Source organism: Apodemus sylvaticus, chromosome 10 (genome assembly GCF_947179515.1).
Source record: "Apodemus sylvaticus chromosome 10, mApoSyl1.1, whole genome shotgun sequence".
Taxonomy (NCBI): domain Eukaryota; kingdom Metazoa; phylum Chordata; class Mammalia; order Rodentia; family Muridae; genus Apodemus; species Apodemus sylvaticus.
In genome coordinates, this window is record NC_067481.1 from 51,851,921 (window position 1) to 51,873,204 (window position 21,284).

Genomic DNA, 21,284 nt, shown 5'->3' on the forward strand with positions numbered 1-21,284 from the left:
CCCAAATGACTCCAACCTCCACCTCTGACTCTAGCTAGGCTTGTCTCATTGTCCATGGCCCTCTTCCTTCTCTGAGCTCCACTCTCTAATTGAAATACACCTTTGTTACCTTTGTGACTTGGTCCCCTCTGGATGGGGCAGAAGAGTGGCTGAGAACAGGGCAGGCTGTGTGAGCCTTGTGCCGAGTTCATTTATCCTCTGGATCTAGTTTCTCAGCCCCTCCTGCTTCCCTAGGCTGCTGGAGTTTGTTACCCACCCCTTCAAGCTCTACGCAAACAGCCTCACTGTGCTCAGGCCTCATGAATCACTGCAGCATGGAACATGGGGGCAGCTCGGATCATTGGAAGGCTGGATTCTGCGTGCCGGGGCCACTGGTCAGGCACTTGCAGTCCTGGACCTATCTTTCTCTTGCAGCTGGAGTTTTGTGTTTTCAACCCTTGGAGTGACAGCCATAGCCTTTGTGACCGGAGCTCTGGGCTTCTGGGCACCCAAGTTTCTGTTTGAAGCTCGAGTGGTCCATGGCCTGCAGCTTCCCTGCTTCCAGGGGCAGTGCCACAGCCAGGACAGGTGAGGACGGGCTGGGGGTGGGGGGCACTGGCCTGGCTCACGGGGCAGTTCTCAGGAGGCTGTGAGCCCAGGCTCAGCCTTGAAGACAATCTGTGAAGATGGCTGAGCTTTGGACCCAAGGGCAGACTTAAGGTTCCAGGTTTAAATGAACCTGCTGTTATATGTGGCTACAGACATTTCCCTTGGCTTTTCTGGGTGCTGGAATCTCTGTCTTCCTACTCTAGTGGCTATTGTGGGGGTTCAAAGGTATCAGAGGGAGAAGGATACGAGGCTTCTGTGGGGCTTCAGGGGATGATGGGAATCTTAGGTAGTTACTCTTTGCCCTTCAAGGAGTTACAAGTATCTTCTGTGAGGTCACCCCATTTTGCAGATTGCAAACTGAGGTACTGGGAAGATTTTTCATGTATCTGGCTTAGGGATATTTGGGATGTGTTCATTTCTTCTCTTCCCCATCAGTGCATCTAGACACCCAGGAGAGTTGTTGGTAGATGGGAAGTTGTCTTTGATCTTGCTCTTCTGGTTTCTTGGACTTTTAAATTAAAATTTCTATATAGAGGCATTTTGCTCTTTACAAAATGCTCTAGAGGCATTTGTCTGTACACCACATGTATGCAGTGCCCGAGGAGGCCAGAAGAGGGCACCAGATCCTCAGAACTGGCTTTACAGATGTTTGTGATTGGTCATGTGGGTGCTGAGAATCTGGTCCTCTGCAAAAGCTGGCCCTTCTTGTACTTCTGAAGCCCTATCCTCCCCTCTGGTCACACCAGTGCCTGCTTTCTCTTCTCCAGCCTCCTTTTTTTTTTTTTTGCCTTGGTTTTATTCCCTGGTGCCCAGAGGGAGCTTGTGTGGTTTCTAGAATGTCTGCACTTCTGCCCCAGTATGATGTCTGCCCATAGTTTCTTTCCTTTTCTTAATCATTATTTATTAAATTTCCTTTTTAAAACATATATTTATTTTATGTGAGTACACTATTGCTCTCTTCAGAGACATCAGAAGAGGGTGACAGATCCCGTTACAGACAGTTGTAAGCTACCATGTGGTTGCTGGGAATTGAACTCACAACCTCTGGAAGAGCAGTCAGTGCTCTTAACTGCTCAACCACCTCTCCAGCCCTTATTACATTTCTTTATTTTGCCATCCTGAGGATTGAACCCAAGGCCTTGCATGCTCTAGGCAAGTGTTCTTTGTGGCGAATTCTAGGCAAATGCTCCACTGAGGGACACTCCCAGCCTCTCATTGGCAGATTTCAGTCAAGGGTCACTGAGTCACACCTCCAGCTCAAAATGTCTGCTTCAGGTCTAATACCAAATGTTTTACATAAAGAACCTGCAGAGGAAGGTTTTCATACTGTCTCTGAATTACAAATGAGGCGGGCGATCATACAGGTTAAGTGACTTTCTAAGTTCACACAGCTAACAAGCAATAGCCAGGATTCGGACCTGTCTAACCCTGCAGCTGTTGCTCTGAAGCCCCGTGTCCTGTTGCCATTGAAGACTGCCTGGTGCTGTGACTTGTACATTGCCCCTCCCTCAGCCCCCATGCTGGCAGGGCTGTCTGGCATCTAGGAGGTGCTCAGAGAAATCTTGTGAGTAAGCACATGGAGATGCGAGGTTTGCTTTTGCTCCCCTGTGCCAGTGTCCTCTCTGGAGGCAAAGACAGATTCCCAAGCAGCCCAAAAGATGACTGAACTCCAGGCATTGATCCTTATAGAACCCATTGTCTCTGTCTTCTGTTCCCACTCTCTGGCTCGATGGCCCTTCCTTCACACCGTCTGTGTGAGAACTGGTGGGATGAATTTGTTTCTTGTGCTCGATACAGTAAACAGCCACACACTTAATGGTCTAAAAACTACAGAAATGTGGGACTGGCGGTGATGTGGCTCAGGAGTGGAGAGCTTTGCTTGAGTGTGTGAGGCCCTCATCCAGTTCCAGAATTGCACAAAGTCAGCGCCGTGGCTCGCGCCTTTAATCCGGCACTTGGGAGGAGGAGGCAAGAGGATCCGGCATTTCAAGGGTGAAGCCTGCAAGATGGCTCAGTGGGTAAAGGCACAGGCTGTCACGACTGATGACCCGGAAACCTACAGAGTGGAAGGAGAGAACCGACTCCCACAAGTTGTTTCCTGACCTTCCTTCACCTGTGCACCATGGCACCACATACATTCATACATATACACACATACATGCACACATATACATACATACATGCTTATGATAGATATATAAGGCTCAAAGTCATATTCAGAGATATAGGGAGTATGAGGCTAGCATGAGGCAAAACAAAAAAAAAAAGAAACAAAAAGAAAGGAAAGAAAAAAGAAAAGAAAAGAAAAGAAAGAAAAGGGCATTTGAATTGATAGAGCACATGCTCTGGGTTCCAGACCTGGTACTTAAAAAAAAAAAAAAAGCCCAATTAAAAAAGAAAAAAACCAGCCGGGCGGTGGTGGCACACGCCTGTAATCCCAGCACTCTGGGAGGCAGAGGCAGGCGGATTTCTGAGTTCGAGGCCAGCCTGGTTCCAGGACAGCCTGGGCTATACAGAGAAACCCTGTCTCGAAAAAACCAAATCCAACAAAAAAAAACAAAACAAAACAAAACAAAAATTGCTAGGCAGTGGTGGTGCACACCTTCAATCCAGCACTTGGGAGGTAAAAGCAGGCAGATCTCTGAGTTTGAGGCCAGCCTGGTCTATAGAGTTCTAAGACAGACACAGAGAAACTGTGTCTCAAAAAAAAAAAAAAAAAAAAGTCCAGAAATTAGTTCCGTTGTGATTCTAGAAGTGGAACTTCCAGTGGGCCCAAATCAAGGTATCTGCAGGGTCATGTTCTCTTAGAGTTCTGTGGAACTCTGGCTCTGCTTGGCCCTTGTAGATGGTAGCTTTTCTTGGCCACAGCTCTCTAATGTCTGCTTTTAAGAGCACAAGATACATCCTGTCCTCTTCTTTCTGGGATGAAGGTCACCCCAGTGACTACTTTGGGTACTTACTGGACTAAGGGAAGATAGTCATTCCAGGTTAGGTCCTACTATTAGCAAAGTATGTTTTTCCCTAGAAGGTTCCAGAGATTGGAAAATCTTGTGAAGTTATGATTTTAGCCCATGGAAGACTGGTAGGAAATCCTTGTGTTGGGGTTACTACAACTCCCTTGGTTAGGATCAGCCCTAGATGCATGTGAGGGAGAGGCCGTGTCCTAGCTTGCTCTATTGATGTGGAAACACATGTCCAAAAGCATCTTGGGGAAAGTGTTTATTTTCTCTTCTACTTCTTGTCACAGTCCATCATGGAGGGAAGTCAGGGCCGGAATGGGAGTAGAAATTGGGAGGCAGGAACTGAAGCCGAGTCACAAGGATGCTGTTTACTGGCTTGCACCCCATGACTTGCTCAGCCTGCTTTCTTATATAACCCAGGATCACCTGCTTGGGGTGGTCCAGTTTCTTCCTACAGCAATCGTTAATCAAGAAAATGCCAGAGGCCAGAGGAACAGCTCAGTGTTTTAAGAACACTTGCTGCTCTTACAGAGAATCTAGGTTTGGCTCCTAGCAGCTCACAACTATCTTTAGTTCAAGCCCCAAGGGATCCAGTATCTTCTTCTGGCCTCCATGGACACCAGTGCACATACATATATACACAGGTACACATGTGTGTGCGTGCACACACACAAACACACACACACACACACACACACACACACACACACACACGCACGCACGCACGCACACACGCACATAAGTCAGGAATGGTGGTGCATGCTTTTAACCCCAGTACTCAGAAGGCAGATTTGTGTGAATTTGAGACCTACCTGGTCAACATAGTGAGTTCCAGGACAGCCAGAGTTACACAGTGAGTTACCCTGTGTCAAACAAACAACAGATAAACAAAAACAAAACTAAAAAACAAAAAAGAGCCTGGCAAAGTGGTACACACCTTTAATCCCAACACTTTGGAGGCAGAGGCAGAGGCAGGGTAAGGGGTTAGGGGTTAGGGTTAGGTTTAGGGTTCTGTGAGTTTGAAGCTAGCTTAGACTATACAGTTCTAAAACATCCAGAGCTACATAGTGAGACCTTGACTTGGAAAAAAGAAAGATTGCGCCCCAGAGACTGGCCTGTAGGCTGATCTGACTGAGGAATCCTCTCAGTTGAGGCTGCAGAGCGTTGTCCTCCAGCCCCCACGAGCATATAGGACTCTGTCTAGTTTGTGTCGAATCGACCAAAGAGTTGTTCAGCACAGGCAGGAAGATTAATCAACCCAAGTCTCTCAAAGGTCTTCAGAGCCCACCACCGATGGCTCCGAGTGACAATCAGGGATGGGAATCACTTGACTGGGAGGTTTGTGGGGAGCATTGCACTGCTCAGGGAAATGCTTCTGCTTGGTGGGAGAGGCTGGGGGCCTCTGGCCCTGTCCTTGAAAGGCTGAGTCAGACAATCCAAGGCAAGTTTCTGACTTCCTCGGTTCCCACCTCCCCTGCTGCATAGAGAGAGCACGCTCATCAGTTCCCAGCTTGTTCTAAAACACCCAGAGCTACATAGTGAGACCTTGACTTGAAAAAAAGAAAGATTGATGGACGGCTCATGAGGCTGATTGGCAGGGCTACTGCCCTCATTTTACTGATGCCCAGACTTGCATGGCTACATTCGTTTCAAATTTTATTTACTTTAAATATTGTTACAAGGGCTGGAGAGATGGCTCAGTGGTTAAGAGCACTGGGTGCTATTCCAGAGGTCCTGAGTTTGGTTCCCATGGTGGCTCACAATGGTCTGTATGTAACTCCAGTACCTGGGGCTCGGACGTCCTCTCTGGCCTCCACCGGCACCAGGAATGCATGTGATGCCCAGACATAACAGCAGGCAAAGCACCCATACCCATAACATAAAAATAAAATAAACCTGTTACTCCGTGTGTGTGTGTGTGTGTGTGTGTGTATGTGTGCGTGCATGTATGTGTTTTCATATGTGTGTGGAGACAGGAGAACAACTTGCTGCAGCCATTTCTCTCCTTCCATCTTCTAAGTCCTGGGGAATCAAACTTAGATTACTAGGCTTGGCAACAAGTCCCTTTACCTGCTGGGCCATCTTGCCAGCCCACGTGTCACATTCTTTACTGGAGTGTTGGTTTTTGTGTGTATATGGAAGACAATAGTTAACCTCAGTGTCACAGCTCAGCAGCTGTCCTCCAAGATTTCTAGGCTGGGCTGGCTGGCCAGAAAGCCTCACTGATCTGCCCATCTGTGCCCCCCCCCCCCCCCCCCCCCCGGTGCTGAAATTATAAAAGCATGGCTTCATCATGTCTGTCATGTATGCTGATGCTGGGAATTGAACTCCGGTCTTTGTGTTTGAGTAGCAAAGCACTTAACTGACTGAGCCATCCTCCCCAGCCCCTATGGGGGTAATGGTTGGGCCCTGACCATTTCACATAACTCTGTAATTTTTGTGTCTGAGAAAGGACACGGCTGGGGGAGACAGCTGTGTGTTGTGGCCGCAGAGCTCCAGAGAACAGTACAGAGAAAGGCAGAGAGGCTGGCCAGAAATCATGAGACTGGCTCAGAGAATTCTGTCATCTGTGCAAAGGGGATGAGGGACTGAGAGAGGAGGCTACAGTGGTCAGCAGGACCAGCCCCATAGGGCCATCATGTTGGCCATGGGCTTGTAAACAGGACAGCAGAGACCCACTGAGAACTGGGAGAGCCTGGTTGGATCTAGCCATCAGTCCACACCAGTCACTGTCTCAGAGAGACCTTGGAACTCCTTTTAAAAAGTTTGAATGGAGTAGGAGAAGCATGGTGTCTGTGCTGATCCCGGCTCGCTCTGTATCTAGTAGCTGTCTGACACTGACCTCTCCTTTCTCAGACTTGTGTCTGTGTGTCTGGGAATTCTGGGAGCAAGTCAACAAGTTCATCTGCTTAACGTGTTATGTGTGTTCTCGACTCTGTGATCCCAGCACAGAGAGCAGGAAGGAAACCAAACCCACAGTCATCGCTTTTGGGGAATCTGTAGGGTGTGAGTGGTAGATAGTGCTACAGGGACTGATGGAAATAAAGCAATCAGCCTGGGAACAGGGGATGGAGTCCCCAGTGAGGGCGTATTTGTGAGAGTCAAGTGGATTGAGTAGGAGTTTGGAGAGTTTAGAATAAAGCAAGCAAGGAAGCAAGAAAGGGACTGCTGAGTGTTGCAGACGCACACATGAAAGCAAGTGCAAGTGTAGGAGGCGGAGGGAGGAAAGCTGGGCTGGGCCAGGACCTGGGGGCTGAGTGTTTGAGAGGACTGGAGAATCTGGTCAGAGTGTGGTTAGGAACGCAGTCCATCATGTCTTTCTGAGGGCCTGTGTAGACAGAGAGTCTCCACCAGAGCCAGATGATGTTGAAGTGGGTACAAGAGTGGATGGGAAAGGCAATGCTGTTGGGGTGCTTGGAAGGGGTGTGGAGTCAGGGTGCAGATGAATGGGATTCAGCAGGAGAATGTGCAGGCATGGTGGTGCACGCCTTTGATCCCAGCATTCAGGAGGCAGAGGCAGGTGGATCTCTGTAAGTTAGAGGCCAGCCTGGTCTACCACGTCAAGTTAGCCAAGGCATATCAAGAACCTATCTCAAAAAACAAACGAACAAACAAACAAACAAACAAACAAACCCCCAAATTAACAACAAAAATAGCGAATGTGTGTAATGCCCACACAGAAGCTATGAATCATGGGAATCAGTACATACCAGTCATCTAAGCATTGAGGATGGGTGGGGCCCTAAAATTAAGATTTCTGAGTGGGGCTTTTAGAGTGGTGTGAGAGAGAAGGTCACTGTGGATGTTCTTGGGTGGGGGTTCCTATAAGGTCAATGATCCTCAGCTTTCTAGCTATAGTTCTGGGCTTGTTTCTGGCTACATGGTACCAGATCATGAAACTGGGTTAGGTAACTTGGCCCAGAGGCAGCGATGGGATGCAGGTCTGACTCAGTCCTCTCTGCTCTTTCCTATCAGCCTGATTTTTGGGGCACTGACCGTGGCAACTGGTATTATCGGTGTCATGCTGGGGGCAGAGGCCTCAAGAAGGTACAAGAAGGTGAACCCCAGGGCCGAGCCCCTCATCTGTGCTTCTAGTCTGTTCGCTACAGCTCCCTGCCTCTATCTGGCTCTCATCTTGGCCTCACGGACCCTCCTGGCCTCCTATGTAAGTGAGGTCCCTCCTGGGAGTGGGTGGGAAGCCCTCGAGGACACAGGCGCACACTACCTGTGTCTTTGTGTTGAATGCACTGGCCACTCCTTTCAGACTATCTCTCTAGCCTCATTTCCCAGTAAGTGTACAGAGGCTCACAGGGAGCTTCCTAGAAAACAGGCAGGGACTAGATTTGATCCCAGGCTTCTTTCTGGCTCTGGATTGAGTTTCTCTGGACTCCTGGCTGACAGTCTGGATAGAGATAGAGGTAGTTGTCCTAGGGTGTGGTAAAGTACCAGATGAGAAAGTTTGGTCATGACTGGTGCAGATCTTGCTTGAAAGACAATTATGGCCAGTATAAGCTTTCTAGGTCTTGGTCACTATTCCAGTCCCTCCTGTGTCCCACATTCTGCCTGGGACTTTGCTAGTGTCTGTTCACTGATCCTCTTCAATGTGTCTAAAGTCTTTCTCTTCCTGCAGTCAGAGTTCACCTCCTCCAAAGTGACTCCAGACTCTCCAGCATCCTGTCCCAATTCACTGTTCCTGCCCTCGTACCCCATCCCCATCCTGCCAATTGGGAGGGGCTTGCTATTTCTGGGAGGATAATACCAGATTTGACCCTGGGTGATGGTCACAGTACCCTTGTCCGCAGGCTTCAGTGTCACTGAGCTGGCTAAACTCAGAGATTAAGTTGGTGATGATTTTACTGTTCTCTAGCCAGTGCTGGTGACTGTTGGTGGCCAGTCACATCTGAGGACTAAAAAGTCTGGTTCTACTTAAAACACAGCTTCCACGCTGCCTCTGAACAAAGCTGTTATCTAGGTCCAAAAGCTTGCCCTGAGGAGAAGACCAATGCTGTGCTGAAGCTCCTGGTCACCTTTCATGTCCTTTGTCATGGTTACCACTTCTCCCCATTGTTCTGACCCCCACAGGCCTGAGTGGATGAAGGATGGCAGACACAGACGAGGGTCACCTGGGAATGAGTTGGTTCCTGTCATTGTCTTCTGAGTGATAGGTGCCCAGGTGCTAGGGTTGGGGACACTTTTGTGGTTTTCAAGTGGGCCCTGACATTGCTTTACTTGAGGCAAGTGTGACCTCTCTGGCAGGATATGCCTAGCCTATAGGCCATGCCAGGACACCCTCATGACCTTCACGATTCCCCTGCATGCTGTCCTTTGAACCCACCTGGTATCTGTCCCTTTCCCATACTGTACTCTGCTCCCTCTAGCACTCCACCTTGACACTTCCCCAAGAGGATTTAGACCTCAGAGCCCATACTTCTTAATGCCAACTAACATGGGCAGGACAGCGGGGCTCTTGAGGGTGGCCTTAGTCTAGGAGAGTCTGAACTTAGCAGGTTTTCTGCCAGGGAGAAAGGCTGGTTTCTTCCTGTCCTCATTTAAGAAAGGGTCTTCTCTGTCTCTCTCTGTCTCTCTCTGTCTGTCTCTTTGTCTCTATCTCTCTCTGTCTCTTTGTCTCTGTCTCTCTCTGCCTCTGTCTGTCTCTCTGTCTCTCTCTGTCTCTGTTTCTGTCTGTCTCTCTCTGTCTCTCACTCTCACATTTTGACACAGGGTTTCTCTGTGTACCCACAGCTGTCCTGGAACTTTCTCTGTAGAGCAGGCTGGCTTTGAACTCATAGAGCTCTTCCTGCCTCTGCCTCCCAAGTGCTGGGCTTAAAGGCATGTGTGCCTCCACTGCCTGTCAAGAAAGGGTCTCTTTCAAGAAACACCCTGGAGGCTGGTGAGATGGCTTAGCCGGTAAAGGTACTTGCTGAGTTTGATCTTTGTAAACTTCTTGGAAGAAAGGTAACTAACTCCCTCAAGTTGTTCTCACTGCCATTAGTACACCGTGCTAACTCTGTCTGTTTGTCTGTCTGTCTGTCTGTCTGTCTCTCACTCACTCACACACACACAGACATGCACACACACACACATGCACACACTCATACACAAATCTGGAGAGAAGGCTCAGCAATTAAGAGCATTGGCTATTCTTCTGGAGGACCTGGGTTCAATTCCCAGCTCCCACATGGTGGCTCATAATCAACTGTCATCTACACACAGGGGATTTGGCCTCTTATGCCACCAGCATGCACATGCTGCACACACATATAGACAAAGCGCCCCTATCATAAAATATGCACAGTTTCTAAAAGAAAGAACGCAACAGTAACTATGCCAGGTATGCTGTGGAGCCTGCTCCTGGGCACACTGGCTAGCACTTGGCAAAAAGATGCTCCTTTTTGTTGCCAAGCCCTTCTGTGCACCTGGACCCTCTTCAGGGGGTGTCTTAGGGTTTCTATTTCTGTGATGAAGCAACATGACCAAAAACTTGGAAGGAAAAGCTTTCTTTCTTTCTTTCTTTCTTTCTTTCTTTCTTTCTTTCTTTCTTTCTTTCTTTCTTTCTTTCTTTCTTTCTTCCTTCCTTCCTTCCTTCCTTCCTTCTTTCTTTCTTTCTTTTTTTTTTTTTTTTTTTGGTTTTTCGAGACAGGGTTTCTCTATATAGCCCTGGCTGTCCTGGAACTCACTCTGTAGACCAGGCTGGCCTCGAACTCAGAAAAGCTTTATTTCAATAAGACATCCATATCACAGTTCATCATGGAAGGAAGTCGGGGCAGGAACTGAAACAGGAGGAACCTGGAAGCAGGAGCTGATGCAGAAGCCATGGAGGGATGCTGTTCCCTGGCTTGTTCTCATGCCTTGTTCAGCCCTCTTTCTTATAGAGCCCAGGACCAGGGGTGTCCTTACCCACACAGTGGACCTTCCCCATCAATCACTAAGTAAGAAAATACCCAACAGGGTTACCTACAGCTGGATCTTATGGAGGCATTTTCTCAGTTGAGGTTTCCTCCTCTCAGATGATTCTAGCTTGTGTCAAGGTGACGTAAAACTAGCCAGCACAGGGGGATGTTCTGTGAACTTCCTGGAGTCTGGAAGAGACCTGACATCCCTCTCAGAGGTGCACCTGATGCTCAGTCATCTCTGTGATAATCACAGTTGTGGGAAGGGTTTTTCTCATCCCACTTGACAGACCAGAAAACTGAGGCCCAGAGAAAGCAACAAAGAGTAAAACAGACAAATGCTTGCCTCACGCCTGAATATGTCATGTCGGTGTCCTTGTTATTCTGTGGGAGAGAAGCAACTGGTTACATGCTGGGTGCCAATAGGTGTGTTCATGCTTACTGTCTAGGTGGGGTTGGGTGTTGGGTACTGTCCCTTCCATTGGTGAGAGCTGGTGAGACTCACAGGGATTAAAGATTTCAAGGAGACAGAGTCCGGGGTAAATGGGAGCCCTGTTAGAGGCATGCTCCTGCATCAGCCAGCTTTGCTCATGCTAATGTCTTCTTTAGCTTTGGCAGGTGCTTCTTGGCTATGTTTTGGGGACACAGATGTTCTCTATATTTGTCCTTTAGCAAACTTCAGAGTCGCATGTTTTATCCAAAAGTAACTCTGTGACTCAGCTGATCAATCCGGCTGGGAGAACTCTAACTCGTCTCCAGGCCTGTCCTGGGTGAGTGTGGAGGGGCAGGAAGGTGCTCAAAGCAAGGAGACATCCATCTTCCAGTGCTTGGAGCATCTTGACTGTCAGGATGCTCTGTGAACCGAGTCTCCATGGTCAGATTTCAACCTCATTCTCCACAGCTTGTGCTTGCTGCCCTGGGCCTCCTGGAAGTTCTGATGTAACATACAAGCTGAGGAGGCTCTTCCCCTCCCAGCCCTCACTCATGAAGCCCTTTCTACCCAGTCCCACCTACCCTGCCCATTTCTTCTCCCCTGCCCTATCAGCCTACCAGCTTTCCCCAGGACTGTCCTCCACGATAGCCAATTCTTGCTTTCCTCGTCTTGCTGCTTCCTTGCTGTAATCTGTTCGTCTTATCTGGTCTGGGGAGCTTCTGGATGCCATGAGCTTCGCCATCTTTAAAGCCTTGCATAGATCTCTGGTTCTCTGAAAGAAGACCCAGCTCCTCACCCTGGCACTTAAAGCTCCACTCGCGCTGCCTCCACAGCCTCGCCGGCACCTCCTCCTCTGTACTTTTACCCTTCCTGATTCCTAGAGCATGCCCAATGGACGCCCTTTCAGTCCGTTCACTAACCCTCTTTGTCCAAATGTCCAAATCATTCTTGGCCTCCAGGGCAGAGTTAGCTTAGCACTGTCTTCTTGGAGTGGGTTTTTTTTTTTAAGATATATATATTTATATATATACACTGTCACTCTCCAGACACACCAGAAGAGGGCATCAGATCCCATTGCAGATGGTTGTGAACCACCATGTGGTTGCTGGGAATTGAACTCAGGACCCCTAGAAGAGCAGTCAGTGCTCTCTACTACTGAGCCATCTCTCCAGTCCCAGAGGGTGCCTGGCCCCTCAACTCACAGCCTTACTGCTCTGATATCCTCTCCCTCTCCCTCTCCCTCTCCCTCTCCCTCTCCCTCTCCCTCTCCCTCTCCCTCTCCCTCTCCCTCTCCCTCTCCCTCTCCCTCTCCCTCTCCCTCTCCTCCCCCTCCCCCTCCCCCTCCCCCCTCCCCCTCCCCTCCCCCTTCCCCCTCCCCCTCCCTCTCCCTCTCCCTCTCCCTCTCCCTCTCCCTCTCCCTCTTCCCCATCTCCTTTGATACATCATTTCTCTGTGTAGCTCTGGATGTCTTGGGTCTCCATTTGTAGACCAGGCTGGCCATGAACTCAGAGACCTGCCTGCTTCTACCTCCCAAGTTCTGGGATTGAAGGTGTGTACCACCATACCCAGTTTGATTCTGACACTCTCACAGCCTCAGCTTGTGAATTCTGGCTCTGGTTCCTCCCCTTCTCAGCACTCCAGCCCCAAATACACTCTCAGGAATGTGGGAGTAAGATGGGAGTCTTCCCTGCTTGCTGAAAGAGCACTTTGAAGTAAGTTGTTTGTATCTATTTAAGTATTCAAGCCTATTAAGTGTTGGCCATTGGCTTCCTAGTTCAAATGCTACAGTTGTAGCCATGGATAGAAGGGCTCCAATATCTCTGTCCCAAGGAAATTTACATTCTAGTGGGGAGAAACAGACTATAAGCAAGATGCACGAGGAGAAGCAAGGCATAGTGCAGGCATCTTTAAATCACAGCACTCAGGAGCTGAGACAGAAGGAGTTCTAGGCCAGGCTGGGCTGTATACCAAAACCCCATCTCAAAGCAAGCAAGTAAACAAACAGATACACAAGTAAAACTTTACACTATTTCAGGTGATGATAAATACACAGAAAAATCTAGAGTGGGGAAGGGAGATAGTGAGAGAGTGACTGCGGATGGGAGAAGGCTCCTATTTTATAGAGTCAAGGAGGTTCCGAGAAGGTGCTGCGACGACTTCTCCTCCTCCTCTTTTCCTTCTTGTAGTTGCCAGGAATGCAGGAGTGAATCATGCAGCTATTTGGAAGAAAAGAGTTCTAGGAGTAGGGAATAGCAGCTCTAAAGGGCCTGAGCCAGGGGTTATCTGGAGGGTCTGAGGAATGGCAAGGAGCCGACCCTCGTTAGCAAAGAGTGGGAAGCGTGCGCAGAGAGGCGGGTGGGGCCTTCAGACATCAGGTGGGATTGTATCTTAGGGACGGAGATGATCAAGCAGCCGTGCCTTTATGTCTGTTCCTCTAGTTGGACATTGACAGACAGTCACATGTTTACCCACCTCGCATTCCTGGGGTGCATCCTCCTATGGTCACAGTGTATACTCATTTCCTCGCTTGCTGACTGTGACTTGGTGGTAGTCCGTTGAGGCTTTCTGTACCTGTATGGACAGGGTGTTGGGGTATTAGGGATATGTGTATTTGCATCTGTGTTTTTGTGGTGCACAGGGCCATGGCCTCAGGATGACCTAGCAAGTGTTTCTCCCTTTTCTGTGTTTTTTGCAGCGTACGAAGGATCTGTGTTAATTTGTCTTTAAACATTTGGTAGAATTCATCAGTGACACCATCTGGTTCTGGGCTTTTGTTGGAGGGAGGGTTTTGATTATGGACTCAATATTTACTTGTTGAAGGTCAGTTCAGATTTTTTTGTTTCTTTGAGTTTTTTTTTTTTTTTTTGAGTTTTGCTAGTTTTACTAATTTTTTTACTAAATTTTATAGCTTAACTAATTTTGAAATTATTTTTGAGATTATAATATTACATCATCTCTACTTTTACCAAGTGTATGTTTTTAAGCACATGGTAAAATATATAACCTGCTTAGTCAGTATAAAAAACACACAGACACACACACACACACACACACACACACACACATTTTCTGGGATGGGTATGTGGAGAAGGAATTGGTGAGCTCTTCCCTGGGAATGAGTCTTTCTCCTGCTCTCAGCACTCCTTGGCTGTCTGTAGCTCTTTGTGCAGGCTGAGGCCTTCGAGCTTTCCCCACGCACCTCAGTGTGCCTGTTGCTGTCCTTGTTCAGACCCTGCTTAGGCAGCCGTGCCTGTGAGGCGTTCTGACACTCTGACTCCCTAGGAGGCATAGTCTCACAGTAAACTCCCTCTGGTTCTTGTAATCAGTCTGCCTGCTTTTTCACAATGCTCCCTGAGCCTTAGGTACAGGGGTTGTGTTGTGAGTATATCACTGGGGGGGGGGGGGGCTCCATAACTCTGCATTTGGATTGGTTGTGGTTTTTTGTAATGGTCTTCATCTTTTGTTTAGAGAAGTGCTTTTCATTTTTTTCTAGGATTTTTTTTTGTGTGTTTTTCTAGCTTAATCTAATTCTTGGTATATAAATGCCCATAGTATTTCCTTATAACCCTTTTGATTTCTGTGAGGTTGCTATCAGTACCCTTTCACTCTTGATTTTGGTAAGCTGAGCATTCTTTCCTTTTTTCTGTGTCAGTTTAAGGTTTTTTGGTTTTGCTTCTTTTTTCTTTCCTTTCCTTTAAAAAAAAACATTTGTTTTATGTGTGTGTATACATGGGCATGCATGCCAGCGTTTGTGTGTGTGTGTGTGTGTGTACTTCTGTGTCCATGCACATAAGTGGATATATTTTAGTAAATAAGTTGTATGTATATATGTATGCATGTATGCTCTTGCATGTATACAATGCTATACACATGCATATTCAAGTTGAATATACATTGAACATACATATTGAGTTATGTTCATTTATATGTACCATGTGCCCTTCTGTATTGTTTGTCTACCTGTTTATGCCTGAGTATCAGGGATTGCAGATAATTGCGTGGGGTATGTGTGCCTGAGTGTACGGCTGAACATAGCTTTTCTCTTACTTTAGTTGCTGTAACTACGTTGCGTGGGAAGAAGGGGTTTTGGCAGTACAGTGTGTCTGTTCCCAAATTGGTAGAGACCAAGTTTTCCTGTGTTCCATGGAAATGAAGCTTCCTGAGCATATAAAGTCTATTTGGGCCTCTGTTCGGGCCCTGTGGCCCACCTGCAGGGGTGAGGGCTCCGTCTTCTATCCTTAGGGCCTCTTGGCAAGGGAAGTAGACTTCCCGGCCGGTAATTAGGATCCAGACACACTCGCAGCAGGGCTTGGCTCACACCCCTTCCTTGGCCCTCTTCCCAGAGCTGTTGCCCTTCAGAGGAGAAGGTGTTTGTCCCTTACAGGAGGACTGAGCCCGATGGAGGGGCTCAGCCATTGCTAATCTGTTGGCTGGAGGATATGGTTGGATGTTGACAGTCTCACGTTTGGTGGACTTTGTGCTCAGGATGAAGCAGCCAGAGTTTGAGCATGACAAAGGGTGTTCACTGGGGAATCCGAAAGACCAGGCTGTCGTTTCTGCCTCCATGCTTTCTAATTGTATGACCTAGTAGTTCTAGAGCAAGGTACTGACCTTGTAAACCTCAGTCTTCTCAGCAGTAAGATGGGAGGCTACTTACCTGTGGTCTCACTGAGGAGGTACATGAACTTTTGAGCCTGTCCTAGTTGCTATGGTTATGTAATGAGACTTGGCCACTCAAAACAACAAAAGCATTTGTTTTGCTCAGATTTTTTCAGTTAGGCCAGACTAGGTTGAAGGCAGGAGGGGTAACATCGTGTTTTCTATCTGAAGTCAAGTAGGCAGATGGGGAGGGCTGGATCCCAGAGGTTAAGCTGTCTGGCAGTTGGTGAGAACATAGCTGGAGTACCTGCCCATGCCTTCCCTGTGCAGCCTGGGCTCCCTCACAACATTGTGGTCAAACACCAAGCACTAGCAGCCAGGAGGAGCTAGCAAGGTGAAACCATCTTGCCTCCTGTGACTGATCTGAGAAGCTACTTTGAAAGTGATATTTTTCTCTTAAACTCTAACTCGTTGTTCAAAATAGAAGGCTGGAGAAACAGAGGAAAACAGACTTATTTCCATTTATGTGTGTGTGTGTGTGCTCTGTGTGTGCTGTGTGTGTATGTGTGTGTGTATGTATGTGTGTGTGTGTGTACTCTGTGTGTGTGTGAGTGTGTGTGTGTTTGTATGTATGTATGTGTGTGTGTGTGTGTGTGTCTGTGCCTGGGGAGGTCAGAAGAGGATGTCAATTTCCCTGAAGTTGCAGATACAGGTGTTTGGGAGCTGTCCAGTGTGGGTTTGGAGATCCGAACTTGGGTCTTTTGAAAGTGCAGTTGGTGTTCTTGACTTCTGAATTACCTCTCCAGATCCCTAGAGTCTCTCCTTTGATGAGAGGATCAAGGATCTGAAAGAACATGTGATGACAAGATATTATCATTTTTGGAAATTACAACTGGTTGCCGTGGCTCAGGTCTTCTTATCCCCCACCCTCTGGTTCCCTCTGAGGGTTCACCTTGAAGGGAAGCATGTCTGTGCATACAGACAGGAAGCCCGCTCTAGCTCCACATTGTTCCCACCATCTCACAGGTAGGAAGTCTAGGGTTCAAGTTGTACCTTCAGCCAAAGCTGGGCTTCCTGAGCTGAGGGAATGCATTTTCTGATGTGTCTGAGATCTGGAGAGGTAGATCTGAGGCCAAGTCAGGAGGAGCAGCAAGGACCTCTGTCCCCATCAAATACCCCAGTTTGTCCTGTGTGTCATATACCACTCTAAACACTGGGGGGATTGTGTTAAACAAGATGGCACACAATCTACATGGAGTGAAATAAACATATGTCAGAGGAGGATGCATTCTGTGGGGATAACAGAAGAGAAAATGACGTAGGATGAGGGTTCAGGGGTCAGGGGATGTAGGACCCTCCCTATGATGAATGCTTTAGTTTTGACCAGAATCAATCGAAGGGCAGAACCATGTGGTGGTGGGAAAGAGCAGTCTGTGGAGGGAGAACAGCAGATGCTGAGACTCCAGGGAAGAGAAAGTGACTGGTGGAAATGAAGGAAATGTGCCTGGGGTGGAGTGAGCCAAGACAGGGTGGCGGCAATGTGTTCAGAGTGATGCGACAGGAAGTGGGGGTGCAGAGTGTGTAGGATCTTGCACCTACAATGACTTTGGTTTCAGATGCGAACTGAGGACCAGTGAATGTGTCCTGCATACAAGCCAAATGATCTAAGTGATGGTTTATAGTGGGTATCTCTTGCTGCCTAACAAATCACCCCAAAACTTAGTGGCTTGAAACAGTCTACTACAGTAATTATAATTATTGTTATTTTGAGATAGAGTCTCATGAGCCCAGATTGGCCTCTTCGATGGCTAGTTTTATGTCAACGTGACACAAGCTAGAGTCATGTGGGAGGAGGAAACCTCAACTAAGAAAATAACTCCACAAGATCAGGCAGTAGGCAAGCCTGCCAGGCATTTTCTTAATTACTGATTGATAAAGGAGGGACCAGCCCATTGTGGGTGTTACCACCCTTGGGCCAGTGGTCCTGGTTGCTATAAGAAAGCAGGCTGAGCAAGCCATGAGGAGCAAATCAGTAAGCAGCACCCCTCCATGGCATCTGCATCAGCTCCCGTCTCCAGGTTCCTGCCCTGTTAGAATTCCTGTCCTGACGTCCTTTGACGATGAGCTGATATGGAAGTGGAGGTGACATCTTTTTCCTCCCCCAGTTGCTTTTGGTCATAGCATTTCATCACAGCCATAGTGACCCTCACTAGCACAGCTCTGAGCTCCCTATGTAGCCAAGCATAACCTTGAATTTCTGATCCGCCTGTCTCCACCTCTGCTTCGCAGGGCCTGGGGTTATAGGTGTGCACCATCATACACAGTGTGGGTCATCGAAAGTGGGGCTCTGTGCATGCCTGCCGAGCACTCTGCCAAACTGAGTCACATCCTTAGCCTTCAATGATTTCTCATGGCTGGACGGCTTCTCCTGGCTTTCTGTTTCTTTGCTCCTTGTGTGCCTTTGTTCACTCGTGTGGCTGCACTGACCTGGGATGGGCTGTAATGCCCACACTGACCGGTCTCCTGTGGCTCATCTCCGTAGGGCTCTGTATCCTTCCTTAGAGTAGATCAGCTTCTATTTAGAACAATACCTAAGAGACCAAAGTAGAAGATGCAAAACCTTTTAGTCCCCAGAAGAACATCACTTCTGCCTTCTGTTGGATAAGGTGATGTAGGACCCACCCAGGTTCACTGAAGAAGGGCACAGTATAAGGGCATAAATATGATGTGGCAGGATTAACTGGGGCCATTTTGAAACTGTCAATCACACAGATTGAAGAGCTCTCTCTGGAGCCAGTGAGATGGCTCAGCAGGTAAAGGGGCTTGCTGCCAAGCCTGACAACCTGAGTTCGATTCCTAGGACCAACATGGCAGAAGGAGAAAACTGATTTCTGCATGTTGTCCTCTGGCTTTGTGGTCTGTACACGTCTCTCAGCCTCCTCTGTGCATGCACAAACACAACTATTAAATAGATAAGGGGGAAACTTGAAATAAAAAAAGGCAGGGGGAATTCTCTGACTTCTGTGCTGGGATGGAACGGGTGGTGCCGAAGTCAGGAAGAGGAAAATGATGAAGAGGTTTTTCCAATGACACAGGCCAGCGAGGGCGGTGGTTTGGGTCAGGCTGGCTAGTGAGGAAGTGTGGAGAAGTGGTTAGGTTCTGGGTGTGTTATGGAAGTAGAGCAACAGGATTTCCTGACAGACTGGGTATAGAGCAAAAGAGAGAGAGAGGAGTTGAGCGGCTTAACCTGCTGGAGTCAAGGAGACACTATTTCCTGAAGGGACAACCTGAGGGAGAGGAAGGGTGGCTGTGTTCAAAGTTCTGTGGGGTTCCAATTTAGGCATGTTAAATTTGGGATGTATATTAGCTGCTTTTTCTGTCACTCCAACAACAGCGACTTAAGGCAGGAAGGGTTTATTTTTGCTTCCTGGTTTAAAGATACACTCACTCCCTGGGGGCGGGAAGCATTGCAGCAGGAGCACGAGGCAGCTGGACAACCTGTGCCTCACTTGGTGTTCCTACTGCTGAAGTAAAGACCATGATCAAAAGCGACCTGGGGAAGAAAGCGTTAATTTCATTTTAGAGTTGACAGTCCAGAACAAAGGGACATCATAGCAGACACTCAAGGCAGTAACCTGGAGGCAGGAATGAAAGCAGAGGCCAAGGAGGAGTGCTGCTTACTAAGGCTTGCTCCTCGGATTGGTAAGCTTGCTCTGTTATATAAGTCAGGATCACCTTCACAGGGTAGCGTCACCCGTGAGACACCCCGCCCTCATCACACATTCATTTAGAAAATACCCTACAGTCTTGTCTGTAGGCATTCTGATGAAGGGATTTCCTCAGTTGAGGTGCGTCTTCCCAGAGAGCTCTAGCTGGTGTCAAGTTGATGAAATAACTAGCCAGCTCACACTGCATTTGCAGCAAGGAAGCAGAGAGATGAACACTGGTGTTCTGCTCTCTCCTCCTCCTCCTCCTCCTTAAACTGGGACAGGGTCTCACTGTGTACCCTTGGCTAGCTTAGAACTCACTATGTAGATCAAGTTGGCCTCTAAGTGATGGAGGTCTGCCGGCCTCTGCACTCCGAGTTCTAGATGTGGTGGCTGTGACACCAGCCGGCCTCCCCTTCTCTTTCTTATTCAGTCCTGGACCCCAGCACACAGGATGGTGTTCCCATATTCAGGATGGATCTTCCAACTTCAGTTAGAACTCTCTAGAAACATCCTCACAGACACTGCTAGAGCTGTCTTCTAAGTGGTTCCAAATCCAGTCAGCAAGTCAGTCAAGATGAACCATCCCAGGTTGCCTCTCAGGAAAAACAGCTCAAGATGCCAAGAGGAAGCTTCTATGTGCCAGCCTGGGCTCGGGATGGAGGTTTAGACTGCTGACTTGAAGTTGGGAGTCTGAATAAAGTCACTGAAGTGAGCATAGTTTGGGAAGAGAAATAACACAGGGATAACCTTTCAGGCACTCACAGGCCAGGGGCTGAGGGTGCCATTATGAAGACAAGGTTGCAACCTACACTTTAGACTACTGTAGTGTATCAAATTATATGTATATGTATGTGTATGTGTATGTGTATGTGTATATGATGTATATGTGTATGTGTATGTGTATATAATATATATCATGTATCATTATACGTTATATATTATATATAATATGTATTATTTATATAATGTGTATGAGTGTTTGGTCTGCATGTATGTATATGCACCACATGCTTGCAGAGGCCAGAGGAGAACATTTGATCCCTTGAACTGGAGTTATAGATGGTTGTTAGCTGTGTGGGTGTGAAGAGTTGAACCTGGGTCTTCCGTAAGGGCAGCCAGTGCTCTTCACTACCGAGCTACCCTTTCATCCCCACATCTATATTTTACTTGGGGAAAACTTTATTAGTGGTTGCTAGGTGTGGTAGAACCTGAGAGAGAGGTCAGAGGCAGGCAGATCTTTGTCAGTTTAAGGCCAGCCTGCTCTTCATACTGAGTTCCAGAACTACAGTGAGATTCTATCTCAAAAAATAAATAAGTAAAGTAAATCAGAAATCATCTCTGAGAAGTAATTACTCTCAGCACACTGGTCTGTTTACACCCACGTATGTTGTTTCATTAGATGGCCATCTTCCTATTTGTCTTTCTGATCTCAGGTTTATGTTTATTAGAAATACCTTTGTTGTCATTTTGAGACAGAGCTTCACTCTGTAGCCCAGGCTGGCCTGGAACTCAGTTTGAAGCCCAGGCTGGTCTCAAACTTGTGGAAATTTCTCACTTCAGTCTCCCACATGCTGAGATTATAGGTGTGAGCCACGGTGCACAGATACTGGGGTCATGTGATTTTTTTAAAATATGTTCTACAAATTCTTATTATTTTATTTTATGTGCATGACTGGTTTTTCATCCAGTGCTCTTAACCACTGAGCCATCTCTCCAGCAGGTTTTTTTTGGGGAAGGGGTTATGTGCACGCATGAATGTGCTTGTGTATGCAGGTGCTATGATATGCATGTGGATGCTAGGAAACAATTTGCAGAATTCTGTTCTCTCTTTCTACTATGTGAGTGAGGAATTGAACTCAGATTGCCAGTCCTGGGAGCAAGGGCCCTTACCCAGTGAGGCATCTCACAGGTCCACTTTGTAATTTTTAGAACATATCTGTTTAGATATAATTTACATAACACACAACTCGTGTACTTAAAGTGTGTAACACCATGGCTTTCTATGTATTCAGAGCTGTGTGATTATTCACACATCAATTTTCCCTTTTGAGATAGGGCTTGCTATGTCACTCAGACTGGCTTTAAACTCCTAGGCTCAAATGAC

The 21,284-nt window shown here is 47.6% G+C and overlaps 1 protein-coding gene across 4 annotated transcripts in view; it reads left to right on the top strand.

The window, feature by feature from the left end:
- Nucleotides 1-21,284, top strand: part of Spns3 (SPNS lysolipid transporter 3, sphingosine-1-phosphate (putative)) — a 54,299-nt gene that overhangs the window by 13,539 nt on the left and 19,476 nt on the right. For all 4 annotated transcript variants that reach the window (XM_052196280.1, XM_052196277.1, XM_052196279.1 and 1 more), the window contains exons 7-8: nucleotides 415-567; nucleotides 7,524-7,713. In XM_052196280.1, the coding sequence (XP_052052240.1) occupies nucleotides 415-567; nucleotides 7,524-7,713 (343 nt within the window). The remainder of the gene's footprint in view (nucleotides 1-414; nucleotides 568-7,523; nucleotides 7,714-21,284) is intronic.